The sequence below is a fragment of the Cnephaeus nilssonii genome (assembly GCF_951640355.1).
Source record: "Cnephaeus nilssonii genome assembly, chromosome: 22".
Lineage (NCBI taxonomy): Eukaryota > Metazoa > Chordata > Mammalia > Chiroptera > Vespertilionidae > Cnephaeus > Cnephaeus nilssonii.
In genome coordinates, this window is record NC_137093.1 from 18031861 (window position 1) to 18048325 (window position 16465).

The window sequence follows — 16465 nt, forward strand, 5'->3', positions numbered from 1 at the left end:
TCCTCCTTTTTTCACAACTGTAGTCTCTAGAGCAGCGATTTTCAACTGGTGCAACACGTTGGCCAAAAGAATGTTTAAAACATGCCATACCTGACTGTTTCATCAGGGGCACTGACCTCTTTTCCCTTAGCTTATCAAATAAAACAATGACAACAGCGAACATACTTTTCCGGTGTGAATGAATCAAAAGTATACTTACGTTTTGGTCAGATCAGCGAAAAAAAAAAAAAATATGTATTTTGTTGTGCCGCAGAATTTTAGTAATTAGTTGGTGTGCCACGAGATGAAAAAGGTTGGAAATTGCTGCTCTAGAGCACAGCTATCCTGGATTCCTAGGCTTTTGCCACAGGCTTCTTTGTTTTTTGTTTTTACCTTTTCTTTTTTTTTTTCATGTCTCATTTCCCCAATTTGATAATTAGCTCCTTGTGGACGGAGATGAGGGATTGTTTCTCTTCCTGTCTCTAGCAGTTAGCACAGAGCTCAGTAGCTACCTGGTAGGGAGCGTTCACTGCTGATGGTGACCTCGAGCCAGAGGATTCCTCCTCGTCAGCTCTGCGCAGGCGCTGTCCCTGTGATGCCAGGACCTTAACTCGAAACTGTGAGGCACAAGATGCGAGGCAAAGGGATGGATTAGGTGAGCACAAGTGTCGTGACTTCTTAGTGAATAGAGGCACCTCTACAATTTGGAAAATTCGTATTTTTGAGTGCGTAAAAAATTAATGCCTTTTTGGTGTAGTTCTTCATTGTTTAAAATACTTTTTCATAACTATTATGCTATGTTATCCAACAAGCTTGTGGAGAAGTATTATGATTGCTACTTTGTAGATGATAAAAGAGAAGCTTGGACGTCTAGTTTGACCAAAGCCATAGAGGCAAAGGTGTCAGAACCACGTCTCCAGCCCCAGTCTTCTGATTCCAGGTAAAATCAGCTCAAGTAAGGCATGGAGTTAAATCCTAGGAAGATGCACACTTTGATTTTTTTTAAAATATGTTTTTATTGATTTCAGAGAGGAAGGGAGAGGGAGGGAGAGATAGAAACATCAGTGATGACAGAGAATCATCGATCGGCTGCCTCCTGCACGCCCCACACTGGGAATCGAACCCTCAGCCTGGGCACGTGCCCTGACCAGGAATCGAACCCTGACCTCCTGGTTCATAGGTTGACTCTCAACCACTGAGCCATGCCGGCTGGACACTCTTTTGAGTTTTGTCCTGAAGAGGTTTGAAATCCAGTGAACAGTAGTCAACAAATGAACTCCTCCTACCAGATTCGAATTAAGTAAAGGTGAGCGAGGACACAGCAGAATGCTGTGGGTGCGTGAAGGTAGGAGTGATTAATTCAGTCCTGTGCTAAACAACAGCTGCCCTGGCTGCTTTTCATCAGTGAGTGATTACGAGGAATCTGAGAGCAGGTGTGGGTGTGTGCAGACAGCAGGATGGGCAGGAGGAGGAAGACAATGCCATTTCCAGTGTGCTCTTGGCTGGGGGAGCTTTGGCGTGGCGATGGCTAGCGGGTGGATGATGACCACATTGGGGTGGTATGGCACTTTCGGCAGATGGGAAGGTCCCCAGACCTATCTGCCAGGCTGGCTTACTTGGTTTCACTCAGCTCCCGGAGTAGCCTGGTGCTTTTGTGGGCGGCTGCTGTTTTGATGACGTCGCGGGTTGAATGTGAGAAGACTGAGCTTGTCCTGTTGCAAAGACTCTGAAAAGATCCCGTGATGATGCAATGGTCCTCCCAGGTTGCTCCGATGTCCTCTGCTGATTTTGCAAACCGGTTCCATTTTTCCAGGTCCCCCAAATGTTATCTCCCCACTGCATCTCTTTCTCTTTCAACCTCGGTGAACCTCCTTAAGATTTTTATTTAACTAGATGCTCATTCCAGAGTCTACATTATGGCAGCCTCGTGGATTTTGGAATAACTTTATTCCATATGTTTCTAAGTCATTTATATTTAATTCATCAAGTTCCCCCCCCCCCTTGATGAGGTAATTAATGGCTAAGGCATTTTTGTAAGCCTTTGAGTTGGCCTCTTAAAGCATTTTCCTCTTTTCTTGAGTCATACTAAGCCAGTGGTCGGCAAACTCATTAGTCAACAGAGCCAAATATCAACAGTACGACGATAGAAATTTCTTTTGAGAGCCAAATTTCTTAAACTTAAACTTCTTCTAACGCCACTTCTTCAAAATAGACTCGCCCAGGCCGTGGTATTTTGTGGAAGAGCCACACTCAAGGGGCCAAAGAGCCGCATGTGGCTCGCGAGCCGTAGTTTGCCGACCACTGTACTAAGCCATAACCTATACAGACTGCTTCTATTTCGTTAACTCTTGCTGGGCTAGAGACTGAAGTGTATCGAAGAGTTCATAGCCCACTCAGAACCTTTCCTCTTCTGTCCCTTCTTTCCACGCTTACAGATTATCCACCCAGACCAACAGTGACTGGAGGTTCATGTCCGGTTGCCACTTACCCACTGCCCAGCCTTTCTCTAGTCTACTTTCAGCATAAGGCAGGGCAAATGAATGTTAACCACCCCCCGCCCCAAATATCTGTTTTCCTTGCAATTTCAAAAACTTGGGTCGGTCTTGTGTCCCACCAGCTTCATCCTTTGTTGCCGATGCCTAATCTGGGGAAGGGCTGTGCCTCAGGACTCATCATCTGCTCTGTGAATTTGTGAGACAGGGCTGCAAAACCAAAGCAGTTCTTTCTGGAGCCCTGATAGTTCTGGGCGGGGGCGGCGGGGGGGGGGGGGGGGGGGGGGCTCTGGCCAGCTTGGCCCTTCCGCTGATTTCCCTTAGCTCTCCTCAATACATAGCTGTAAGGGCATCTGAAGTCCTCTCTTTGGCAAAGAAAGACTGGCAGATTCTGGTGTTTCTGGATCTTGCTTGGCACACGAAAGCAGTTAAGAAGATACACATGCATAGTTCAGAGGTAGGTCTGCTTTCTTTTTTTAAATATATTTTTTTATTGATTTCAGAGAGGAAGAGAGAGAGAGAGAGAGAGAGAGAGAGAGAGAAACATCAATGATGAGAGAGAATCAGTGATCAGCTGCCTCCTGCCCACCTCCTACTGGGGATGGAGTCCACAATCCAGGCACGTGCCCCGACCGGGAATCTAACCGTGGCCTCCTGATTCATAGGTCAATGCTCAACCACGGAGCCACACCGGCCGGTGGTGAGTCTGCTTTCTTGATAAAGACAATTGATCCACTTTAATTTGTCACACTCACCGAATGCCAGGCAACAAAAGTGAGAGGAGGAAAGAGAACGAAGAGCAATTACATGCCCAACGGGCACTTGACGTACGTTGACGCATTTAATCCTCACAATTACCTGCAATTATTAGCCCTGCTCTTAGAAGAAGGAATTGAAACTAAGCAAGTCTTAGTAACCTGCTTACGGTCACCCCACAAGTCACTGGGAGAGGCCCTATTCTTTCCACTACTCAAAATTCCCAGCCAGTGTGCAGGGGTGGGAGCCCATGGAAATACTGGGGTGCGGTGGTTTTGTGACTATTCCCAGGAAGCAGCCAGAGATACCCCGTTGTTCCTCCAAGTCCCTCTCCATCTGCACCCGTGTCTTTGTGTGTGTGTGTCTGAGGCTGTCTGCAGACATACGGATCACACGTTCCTGCCCCATGAATCAGACAGGCAGGCAGCTCGGAGAGTCTTCTCCCCTCAGACCTGTGGCCCTCCCTGTGCCAACCGGAAATGTGGGTGTGGAGAGTCCATTGGGCACTGGTATGGTGGAGGGATGGAGGAGAAGCGCACGCGGGTTATGTAGGAGCAACAGCTACTCTGAAGATTCTCTCCGACGTGGAGGCGCAGCTGTGGCAGGAGTGGACAGCTGAGGCAGGAGTGGACGGGGCCCTGCGGGGAAGGACTCAGCGAGGAGACATGCCTGTGCGTGGCCTGAGGGAGTTCCCATCCATGAGCTCACCGTTCCAGAATCGGTGCGATGGAAAACGCACTGTTTAGCCTACCCAAGGTCCTACCTGTGCCCTGCCTGGGCATCGAACCAGCAACCTTTCAGTGCATGGAATGACCCCCAACCAACCGAGCCACACACCCGCTAGGTCCCCAACTTCATTTCTTTGTGAGCGTAACTGTATCTTAACATTTTAAGTCACTGGACTAGTCATCATATGGTTTGGGGATTATTAGCTCTGCATTAAAAAAAACCCAACAACAACAAAGTGATATTTATATTTTACAAAATAAACACCTTGTAACGATGTGTGTCAATAGATCAGCATACATATTACTATATTCGGAACATATGTTTGTGTGTACCTAGGAACCATTATGAAGTCTGTCTCTACAATTTGGGGTTGAAAGCTGTGAGGGGAGACTTCTTTGTATGTTTCTGAGCTGTTTTAAGTCCTTGGCATGCCCCTGGGCATCAGCCTACCACTAATGTACTCCAGTTTTTCTGATCCAAAACAGACTCCCAAAGCGGCCAAACATTTGGCAGGGAACTATTTCTAGGTACAGGATACACATGGTCATGCGAGAGCCATCCTACAGCAAAACACTGGTGAGGGGCGTTGGTGGGAGAAAAGAACGATTAGGGAATGCATTCCTTGCCGTCACGTTTGCACGCCTTTTGTCCACCCCAAAGATGTTTGCTTAAGCAATGTCTTCGGTTTAGCACAGTCCTTACTCCCTCTCCGGGGCAGATCATGTGTGTGCCTGCATTTCCACAAGCGAATGCGCAGGGTCCCAGGGCGGCCGGCAGCTGTCTTCAGTCAACATGGTCACATAGTGCGAATTCTCGGGAAAAGAGAAAGACAAACTTCATACATAGTGTTGCACATGATCTGCCCTCTCAGAAACCAGAGGACCCCCGCATGCGTGCACTAATGGATACATTGGCTCCTATTTTTAAAACCTGAATTTGATTTGTAGCCAACATATCAATACGTGGCTGGACTATCTCACAGCGCTTTTGTGCGAATAGGAGATGGGGGGGTGCACGTGCTTTGTGGCGTTAAAGCTCCGGGGCCAGTGCTATTCTGTTGGAAATCAGGTCGTGTCTGAAAACAGAAAAAGACAGCAAGCAGCTGGCTAGCGTCTATTTCGTCTCACTTTCCTGCGCCCCATTGGTTTGCCTTTAGGGAGAGTCAGTGCATTGCAGACACACATGCCCACCCTGACTTCTGTTCTGGCCTTGCTTGTTCCTTCTGAACCCTGGAGACAGGCATCCCCGCCCCCCCCCCCCCCCCCCCCCGCCTCCCCGCACTCACACAGTGCCTCGCCGCAGTTCCTAGACGTATGGACAGCGGTGAGCGGTGGTCCTCCTGACGCCCCCAAACACTGACTGGCATCACGTGGCCTTGTGGGTGTGTGCCCCCGGCATCAGAAGGTGCTCTAGCTAGCTGGTGGGAGACAGTGCGGCTTTGTCACAATTTGCATCAGATCGTTGGGTCAAGAGCCCTGAAGCTATAGACTTTGATGAAGCCTGTTGCCTTAAATCACTATCATCCATCAGAAGTTGTTTTGTTTTGTTTTGTTTTTCCTTTTTTTAAAATGAAGGTTTTCATTAAGTTTAAGCCTAAGCTTTATGGCCCAAGCTATCTATAATAATAAAAGCATAGTATGCTAATTAGACCGGACAGCCAAACGACCTTCGGACATCATTCCGGATGTCCTTCCTGACAAAGCCATGGCGGCGAGGGCTGAGGCAGAGGTGGTTAGGGGCGATCAGGCAGGCAGGTGAGTGGTTAGGGGCAATCAGGCAGGCAGGCAGAGTGGTTAGAGGTGATCAGGCAGGCAGGCGAGCAGTTAGGGGCATCAGGCAGACAGGCAGAGTGGTTAGGGGCGATCAGGCAGGCAAGCAGGCGAGCGGTTAGGAGCCAGCGGTCCCAGATTGCGAGAGGGTGCAGGCTGGGCAGGCTTCCCAGCCTGTGCCCCTCCCCTCTGTGCATGAATTTCGTGCACCAGGCCTCTAGTTTTAAAATAACAGCAATTACTTTCAACCTACCAGAGGACAGGAGCATCAAAAGAATTGTCTTTCCCTGAATTAATCGCTAAGGTTAGTGTAATTCTAATCACATTTTCATTCCCACTTGAGGGCTCTCCGGTATTTCCTCGGGGCTCTCCTCTCCACTCAGTCACTTACCTGCCGCAATGTCACCTTTCCCAGGAGGCCTTCCCCTCCCCTTCTAAAACACCTGCCCGATCTTCACAGTCCACTATCGTTGTCCTCATAGAATTCATCACCACCTGGCATTATGCATTTATTTCTTTACTATCTACTTCCCAGACTTAAATGTAAAGTACCATGAAGGTGGGACTTTATAGTATTTACTGCTATCTCCCCAGCCTTAGCCCAGGCTGTGGCCCACAGTAGATGCTCCATAAACACTTAGGGCAGGGTTGAATACAGGACTGGATGAATGCGTGTAGATTCCCTTCCACCCTGTTTCCCACCCACTCCTTCTCCAGAGGTGATCACTGTGAATAGTCTGGGGCAGGCGTCCTCAAACTACGGCCCGAGGGCCACATGCGGGTGTTTTTGCCGTTTTGTTTTTTTACTTCAAAATAAGATATGTGCAGTGTGCATAGGAATTTGTTCATAGTTTTTTTTTAAACTATAGTCCGGCCCTCCAACGGTCTGAGGGACAGTGAACTGGCCCCCTGTTTAAAAAGTTTGAGGACCCCTGGTCTGGGGACTAACTTCCTGGGTTTCTTTAAAAAATGCATTTACAAACGCAGACACACACTTTTTTATGATAATGCAAATTGTTCTATTCCTTCATTTTCTCTCCATAATATACTTCTGAAATTTTCTAATGGCAGTTTATAGGTAGTTTACCCATCCGTGTAGACAGATAGTTCTTTTTAACAATTACATGGTAGTCCATACTATAGATGTACCACGACTTATTTAACCATTTTCCTATTGATAGATACTAGTATATGGGTCACTTCCCCCTTTTCACGATTATAAACAAGGCTGCAGTGAATATGCTTGCACATAAATCTTTGTGCCCATAGCAAATAGGTCTCAAATGATGAAATAGCCTGGCCAACATTTTGATAGATTCTGCTTAATTTGTCCTTCTCAAAAATTATACTGTTTTACACACTCACCAACAATATATGAGTGCCCATTTCCCCATATCCTTGTCAACACTAAATATTACCACACTTCCGAAATATTTTTAAATGTGAGGCAAAAAAAAAAAAAAAAGAACTGTCTTACAAAAGAGAAAGCTGATACTCTGACGATTAAAAGCCTCCCTTAAAAGTAGGTAACTAGCCACTTCCTATATTGATAAACTCTTGGGTTTCCAGATTACATTAGCCTGCTTGTAAAGAAAGGCGGTTTCTTTGGAAGAATTGGCAGAATTAAAGGAGCAAAGCGATTATTGGAGATGAGACATATCTCTTGCCTGTCTAAGAAAACGTCAGGATCTTTTTTCGAGGAGTAGCATTTCATCACGCTCAGCCATTGGCCAGGTGGCCTCCTTTTCTGCTACAAAATATTCCCAGACGCCTTTTTCCTTCTGAAAAAAGCATCGACCACCCAACACCTCAGTGTTCGTGTTGGCGGGAGAGTTCCTGGGAGTCGTGGCCCTTGGGGCTTTATTATGTAGCAACGCTGCGGTTTGACTACAAGGAGAGTCAAAGAACAGGAGAAGTCGTCTGTTTTGATAACGATGGCCGGGTCCAAAACAGAAGCAGAGGGATGAGTAAGAAGGGAGACGCCAGCCCGGAGGAGAGAGAGGACATAAGTAGCACCTGGTGCTTTGTGATGTTCGTGGGTTTGAGCCCAGACCCGGCGTGAGGGCTGTGGGCTCAGGTGCCTGCCTTGCCCTCCTGCGAGCCGCCAGGGCTGGACTGAGTCCCAGGGGGCAGCCCCTGAGTCTTCAAGACGGGCGTGGATGACAGACACTTTTGTGGCATCAGAGTGTTAGAGTTTGAAGGACTCTGGTATGATCTGCTTTTACTCACCATCTGAATGACAAAACTGAGGCCCGGAGAAATAAAATGATTTACACTTAAAAGATGTAAAACCCGATAGGATTGAATCATGAAGAGGAAGAGCATCGTTACTTGAACTTTAAAGGCATAACCTATTCTTGGGCAGAAAGGTGCTCTCACCTTGACATTCCTAAAGCGGGAGTGTCGCATAACTAGTGTGTCTGCCACCATACCATCCGCCCCCTGCGTGTCCGGGGCAGACAGCACTAATCAACCTCAACCTCAGCGCTCCCCTCAGCCAGCTCTGACCCAGCCTCAGAATCCTCCTTAACACAGTGCTGTAGGCAGCTGGTCATAAGGGGTCTGAGTTTTCATGTGGATTAAAATCACTTTGCCGCACCCCCCCCCGCCCCCGCTTCTAAAGGAGGTATCCATGTGACTCAAGGTGTGGTGATAACCGCACTGGACTTCAAAGCCAGAAGAACTTGGTTTGACCCCTGAATCGCACGTCCCGAGCTCTGCTGTCTTAGGCCGGTCGCTCAGCCTTTATGGGACTGTTTCCTTGCCTCTGAAATGAGGCAGTTGCATTAAATAACCATGAAGCATCCTTCCGGGTCTGAAAAATGTTATGATTGCGGGTATACAGGCTTCTCGGGAAGCCTTCAGAGTTACGACCGTGGACTTTTATAAAAACCACAGGGGGGCTCGAGGAAGTTTGTCTATTACGGATCTAGGTTGTGTGTGGTTCTAGTATTTTCTGACTCCTTTTTCACCTGCCCAGTCCTGCTGGCCCATGTCTCTGAAACCATAAGTTAGGGGTTCAAAAGAGAGGGGGCGTGGGGGAGAGTCACACAGGTGCTTCTGGCCGTAGGGGACTCGAATGTTCTCCCTCACCAGGCTGAGCTCCTCTGCACGCTTGCTGCCCACCCGGCCATTACAGGCCTTGAGTTGCTGCTGCTTCTCCTCCCTCCTTCCCATCTGGAGGCCCCGCCAGGCAGGGTCTCAGCAGGTGGTCCTCCAAGCGGCCTGGCCTCCTCCCTCCCTGGCTCCCTGGGTGACCTGCCTCCCTGCTTGTCTTCCAGGCCCCGCTTCCCTCCGGGCATACCCTCTCCTCTCCGTGATCACCCGACAGCCCACCGTCATCTCTCACCTGGTCCCCGCCACCCCGGGAATCGCCCAGACGCTGTCCTGCCACCCCGCCGCCGAGGCGGCCCCTGCCGAGGCCCCGGGCGGCGAGGCGCTGGGCAGCAGCGAGTCCGAGACGGAGCAGCTCACCCCGCGGCAGAAGAAACCCCGCCGGAGCCGCACCATCTTCACGGAGCTGCAGCTCATGGGCCTGGAGAAGAAATTCCAGAAGCAGAAGTACTTGTCCACCCCAGACAGGTGAGGACGCGGGGAGAGGCCGGCTGTCCGCAGTTAAGGGCCTTGAGAAGGGAGACCCCTTTTGCTCACGCCATGGCACACCCAGGCACAGGGACTGTGTGACAGGCAGGACACTGTGGCAGGGTCTGGTCCTTGGCCCACATCTTCTCAGCCTTGGTTGGACAGCAGCCAACCCATAGGAACCTGCCTGTTGCCGAACTTGTACTCCTCACTGTCTCTCCCTATTTTAACATTAACAACTCCAGTGTCAGCAGGAAGGTGAAGTTTAGTAGACGGTCGCCCAGACTCTCGGCTGGGGAGCAGGCTTGGTTTGCGCAGTCCCTCGCACTCAGGACCAGATGCAGTGGGACTAGATGGGGAGCTGGGATCCATGCTCTCAGCCTTCCCCTCACCGTCCAGCTCCTGGTGGACAGGCTGGATTGATTGGGATGAGGAGTTGTCACATGTCCTGGTGCATAGGATGGGTATCAAGTCAGAGGCACTAAAAGGACCTGGATCAGATCCCTTTCTTTAAACCTGAGATCCAGATGCGGGGGCTGTGACGCCTGCTTTACTCAGAGGCTTTAGCCTCAGCCCCGTGCTTTAACTTAGCATCTTAACCGCACAATACCCAAGAGTGTGTGTCTTGTCTTGTCCCTCAAACTCACTCTGGAGATGGCGGAGCTTGTTTTTATTGGGAGTGTTTCCCAGGAGAAAAGGAAGGAGACGCCAGTGCCTCTCTTAAGCTCTTTAGTAGCTGTTGGAGAAACATTTAAATGCACATCTCTGACTAAGAGAGAATCTGTTGACTGATTCAATTAGGGGGGCACCCGCTAGCTGTGTGCTGAGGGTCCCCTGTGCCGGGCACTGTGGAAGGGATTATGGGCCCAGGAAGTAGTGGCCAAGAGTCCTGCCCTTGAGGAGATCTCCAGAGGAAGTGACTGCCATACTACAACCCAGTGGGCGGGACGCTGGCGCCAGGATGTGTGTGACCAAGGGCAGGAGGAGCACAGAGATGTCACTGAGTGTGTCAGCGGGGTTAGGGAAGGCTTCTCAGAGGAGGCAACGTTGAAGAGCTTTCACTGCAGGAGGGAGAGAAGCATGCTCACTGGGCACGTTGAGGGAGCTGCACGTGGCCAGGACATCTCCAGCTTAAGGGGTGAATGGGGGTGTGGTGGGGGATGAGGCTGCAGAAGTGAGAAGAACCTCGTATGCGTAGCCAAAGGACGTGCACTTTGCTGTTTAGGCCGTCCATCAGCAGCCATTAAGAGATGGAAGTGACATGGCCAGATTTGAATTTTCAAATACTCGAGTCAGTGCCACCGATTGATTAGAGAGGGAAGACCTGGGGCAGGAATACCAGGGAGTCTAGGGACAGTCACTGAAGACCTGAGTGAAGGTGGTCACACTGGGAACAGAGAGGAGAGGAGAGGTTGGAGAACCATTTTGAAGGCGGAAGGGACAGAATAGACCTTGCCATGAGGAAGACAAACAGGGTTGAGAATTCCGGGGTTCCTGGATGGAGCCACCGGGGAAACAGGGGCACCATGACCAGAAGTAGGAAGGCTGAGGACAGAGTGGGTTTTGCAGACAAAGAGTGAGTTCTGGTTGGACATGAGCGTGGGATGGACAGTGGAGACGGGTCTGTGTATTGGGGATCAATAGATGGGACCACTAGGTACCAACGGGCAGCGTTCATGCCCAGCATGTAATGAAGAGCCTCACATACCTGAGCAACCAGGTGGAGTGGGCACCATTTTTCATGAACTGCGGGCTGGTATATGGAAAGGCCTTCAACGTGCACAGGTGACATTTTCGGCTTACCTTCTAGAAGTCAGAGGATTTTTAAGCAGAAATGGTAGTTCCCAGTCAAGCTCCTGGGGCTTCCTGCTACCTGCCCAGGCGCCTCTCAGGTGACCTGCACAGGACTGATGAACTTGCCTGGGGAGGAGGACACGGCCTGGCTGGCATCGAAGCTGCCGCCTTAACCTGCCCGCAGACGTCCCTCACCTCTGTACGTGACCAGGGCCATGAGCACGGCCTCCTCCCACAGCTCTCTCCCTCGTCCTCATTGTTTGTTTCTCCGGTTTCCTAGGTGACCCCATTTAAGCGAATATGCAGGGAAGTGAGAATTTGTAACGGTGGCAGGTAATGAGAGAAAGCTGATGACAGTGAAGTGTTTCTCTAGCCAGAGTGAGCCAAGGGTGCATTTTTCCCAAGTGAGCTAACCCGTTTGCTAACGCGGTGGCGGGGCTGTGAACTGAATCTTCCACTGACGAATGCACCTGATGGCCTCCGGTCAACCGGCCCTGGAGGCACAGCGGGAGCCCGGGGGGGGGGGGGGGGGGGGGTCCCGTCTCCAGGGAGGCCAGAAGGCCTGGGGTTGCCCCCTGGGTTCTGTCAGCTTCCAGTAGCCTTTCTACCGGGACGACCAGATATTTGTGAAGGCGGATTTAGGACAGGGTCTGAAGTCCTTTGAAGGAAGACTGCTTTTATTGTTGGAGGTTTACTTATTTATTTTATTTTATTTTATTTTATTTGTTAATTCTCACCTGAGGATATCTTTCCCAGTGATTTTCAGAGAGGGTTAAGGGAGGGAGAGAAGGAGGGAGGAAGGGAGATTTGGCAGGGAGGGAGGGAGAGAAAGAGAGAGATATCAATGTGAGAGAGACACATCCCCGACCAAGGCCAGGGATCAGACCTGCGACCCAGGTACATTCCCTTTGATGCACAAGCTGATGCTCTAACCACTGAGCTCACCAGCCAGGCTATTATTGATTTGAATTGTGCACTCTGGTCAAAGCAGGGGGCTGGGTAGCTGCACCTGGAACCTTCCTTGCCTGCACCTACTGCTCTTCCTGAGGGTGAGATGTTGCTCGTTATCCCTCAGGTAGAGGAAGGTGCAGCTGAGAACTAACACCTGAGACGCCCCCTGGCTCAGGCTGGTGGCCGTGCAGGCCTGTGTGAGATAACAGATCTCAGCTCCACAAATGGCACTCCTCAGAAACCCAGTCTCCAAAAGCGGTGGTCCCTGCATACACTGTCTCAAGGGTGCTCGGCCCAGGGTGCTGTCTCAGAGGCCCACACTGGCTCACCGCCCAGGCCTGGAACCACAGAGCAGCGAATGTGGGCTCCCGAGGTGGTTCTTCCCGTTGTTGCCCAGCTAGACCTGGGGTTCTCAGCAGCACAGGTCCATAGTTGCAGGCTCGAGGACTGAGGAGGGCAGCCTCATTCATAGGCTCCACTCCGCTGTCTGCTCCTCCTGGCGAGGGAGCGTCCCTGCACTTTCCTCACCGAAGCTGAGCAAGAGCTTCCCTTTGGCCCTGGCTGGTTTGCTCAGTGGTTGGAGCATTGGCCTGCAGACTGAAGGGTCTCAGGTTCCATTCCGGTCAAGGGCACATGCCTTGGTTGCAGGCTCAACCCTGGTCCCAGGTCAGGGCGTGTGCAGTAGGCAACCAATCAGTGTGTCTCTCACATTGATGTTTCTTTCTCTCTGTCTCCCCACTCCCTTCCACTCTCTAAAAATCAATGGGAGGGAAATATCCTCCGGTGAGGATTAACAAAACAAAACAAAATAGAGCTTCCCCGAGACAGATCTAACTTGCATGAAAACATGGTGGTGGAGGTGAGCCCTAATACAGGAGGAGGCGTACAAGTCAGATGTAAATAAATTTGAATCCTGGCTCCACCTCTTACTGTAGGATCATCTACCAGCGGTCAGCAGATTTTTTCTGTACAGGCCAGGGAGTAAATATTTTAGGCTTTATGGGCCTGTGGTCTCTTTCACAATTACTCAACTCAGAGGTTGGAGCATGAAAGCATCCATAGACAATATAGGAACGAATGAGCGTGTCTGTGTTCCAATAAAACTTTATTCACAAAAACAGGCAGCTGTCAGGGTTTGGCCATGGTTTCAAAGAGATTCTGATCTCTTTGAGCCTCAGATCTCTGTCTGTAAAATGGAAATAATTATACCTATTTCACAGTGTTATGAAAGGAATAAGTAAGATAGCACATGTCAGGGGCTTAGCGAATAGCCTGGGCGCTGTGGTACCCAGGCAACAGTTGCTGTGTTGCTGGAAATTGCTCCAACTGCACGTTTCACAGGAATGGTTTTGACATTCAAGACTTTTCGGAAGGCTATGGAGAAATGCAGAACCACGGTTAGCAGTAGAATGGGAAGCAGGAGGGGCTGCAGATTTAATGTGTGGTTTTTTGGGGGAATCTGGCATTATGACAATTTAGGGAAGCTACAGTGAGCCTATCAGAAAGTGCATTTGAGCCACAGTTCTGGATTTAGAACGTGATGGGCACTTTCGTGGTTACGAAAGAAGCAGAGGACATACTCTGCTCTTGCAGTTGAATGAGGGAGGCAGCAATAACTAAGGCGAAGCAATAAGAGACCAGCTGAGAACTTGGAGCCACCTGGGTGGTGGCTGGCCCAGGGGAGGGTGTAGAGGAGACATCCCGCATGAGCTGGGGGTGTCCAGGAGGCTCACCTGCAGAGGTGGGACTTGAGCTGGATCTGGAAGGATGAGTGGGATTCCAATTACGAAAATACGACTTTACCTTTGGATTCTGGGTCAGAATCATCATTTTGTATAGAATCCGAGTAAAGACTGTCAGGCTTTGCAGGAAAAGGACTTTGCAATGAAGACTCAGAAATTCTTTTCAGACCCAATGTAGACAGTTCTTGGGCACGGACATCCGTCTCTAGCTTCCCAGAGTTTCAAACATTGGATTTTTGGAAGGAAAGCAAAGCTCTTTGAGGAAGAATTGGTTTTACATGGGGAAGGTCTGAAATTCGGCAGCGGTGCCTGGAACCAGTTGCCAGGACCCCATCTCTACTGCCCTTTCTCTTCTTTCTCATCTTTCTTTTGTGCCTTTTGCCTTCTAGGTTGGACTTGGCCCAGTCTCTGGGACTCACTCAACTGCAGGTGAAGACTTGGTATCAGAATCGCAGGATGAAATGGAAGAAAATGGTAAGAAAGAAGAGAGGGAGTCCAACCACGAGCCCGTCATGGCAGAACGAATCCTTCCCGCAGGGCTGGGAAGAAGGCAGGAAGGACCATGTGGTTTGGGCCCATGGGATTGGAAGGCCTTTTATGGTGCCGGCTGGGAGGCAGGCTGTGTGAGCAGAAGGATAAGCCATTCCTCCTGACCTGGATTTCCTGATCAGAGGGATGTTCTTTTCTAGTTTCCTTAGAAATAACAGAAAGTGAAAGCCCACAAGCTTCTCAGTTGCTGGATTTAACCCCACCTGCTAGCCTTTTCAAAGCACTTCCTTCCGCCTCCCACCAGCAGCTAAGAATAGACGTCAGGGCTCTTTGTTTATAATGACATTTAGGGCACATCTGTTCTCATAGCTGTGTGTCCTCTAATGCAGTGATTCTCAAACTTCAGTGGGCACCAGAGTGACCTGGGTAGCAGGTGACAATGCAGAACCCAGGCCCCTCCCAGGACTCTGATTCCCTGTCACAGGACGGGGTGGGAATGTGCACTAACAAGCACTCAGGTTTCTCTGATGCAGGTGGTAGAATGACTGCCATTCTCTAATACTGATCTAGTGCCTGGCTAATGGGTCCGGCCATCTTTGTGTGTTTTTTTGTTTTTTTTAATATATATTTTATTGATTTTTTTACATAGAGGAAGGGAGAGGGATAGAGAGTTAGAAACATCAATGAGCAAGAAACATTGATCAGCTAGCTGCCTCCTGCACACCCCCTACTGGGGATGTGCCCACAACCAAGGTACATGCCCTTGACCAGAATCGAACCTGGGACCCTTCAGGCCGCAGGCCGATGCTTTATCCACTGAGCCAATTATTTTAGTTTTTAAAGAGCCAGGGCTATTTTAGTTTTTAAAATATATTTTTATTGATTTCAGAGAAGGGGGAGAGAAATAGAAACATCAGTGATGAGAGAGAATTATTGATCAGCTGCCTTTTGCATGCCCCACACTGGGGATCAAGCCCACAACCCGGGCATGTGCCCTGATTGGGAATCGAACCGTGACCTCCTGGTTCATGGGTCACCACTCAACCACTGAGCTACGCCGGCCAGGCCCATCTTTGTTTTTTAAAAGAACTTATTAGAGTAGATATCACTAAAAGAAAGAATAAACATCTGCATTTGAGGAACTCAATTTTCATAGTAGTTTACCCCTCTTCTTTTTAGAGGCATGTTAAATCTAAGTTTTCCGAAGTAGTTGAGTGTTTCATTTCCAGTTTTGTAAACCACAGGGGACAAGGTCAAAGCCCAGAGGAAAGGGGCAGGGCTGGATGAGGGTGGGAAGAAACTCTGCCCCATTCTTCAGAGACCAGGTACGGCAGGGCCTCTGACCTGGCCCGTTCTCCTCTCATGTAGACCAGGTCTGCCGGGATGATGTCCTAACTTGCTAATCCATCTGGTCACAAGCCATAGTTCCTGGTTGTTTTAAGTATTGGAATATGAAGTCTTTCACCTTTACCAAATAACTAAGGATTTCCCACCCATCCCCCAACCTAGTTTTCAATCGATATTTTTCAATAGGTGATAGATATTAGGACATTTTCTCAATTCTGTATTTTTGTCGAATAATCTTGCCATGCCTGCTAACAATGAGAAAAATAAGTAAATAAACCACAAACGAATATTCATGGAAAAAGTAGAAAAAGGCCAACAAGGTAGCATTTATTATATATCCTGAAAGGAACTCCAGGGCGAAGTTCATAATTTCCTTTGGGGGGGTCCTGACGTTGTGGGTGGAAGGATTTTCGGCTCACAAAGTGCTCTCCAAGTGAGGTGGAGATGCCAGTTGCATGTACAAACATAGATCGCATGATTCAACACACATGCAATTAGCATCTCTTGTGAACCATGCCTTGTGCTAGGCAGTGGAGGAAGTACTGAAATAAAATATAACCCTTCGTGGAATTTATGATCTCGTTGGAGAATCAAGGTCCAGGAAGCAGTTGGGGATGACATTTTAATGAAGTCCTGGTTGTTTATTTAAAGATGTAATACCCCATAAGAGCTCAGAAGAGAGGTATTGGGGACAGCTGCAGGGAGAAGTTGAAATTGAAGGATGAGTGGGATTCAGTTGAATAGGTAGTTACTCTAAAATTTCTAGAATGCTAAGGCACCCCTGAGACTGATGGCGGGAACCTTTGGGGGAGTATCTCTGGACGAATCAGATTTG

General features: G+C 49.4%; 1 protein-coding gene across 1 annotated transcript in view; it reads left to right on the plus strand.

Annotated features, from left to right (window-relative positions):
• Positions 1 to 16465, plus strand: part of BARX2 (BARX homeobox 2) — a 59449-nt gene that overhangs the window by 34811 nt on the left and 8173 nt on the right. The window contains exons 2-3 of the mRNA XM_079763063.1: positions 9007 to 9307; positions 14184 to 14268. Coding sequence (XP_079619189.1) covers positions 9007 to 9307; positions 14184 to 14268 — 386 coding nt within the window. The remainder of the gene's footprint in view (positions 1 to 9006; positions 9308 to 14183; positions 14269 to 16465) is intronic.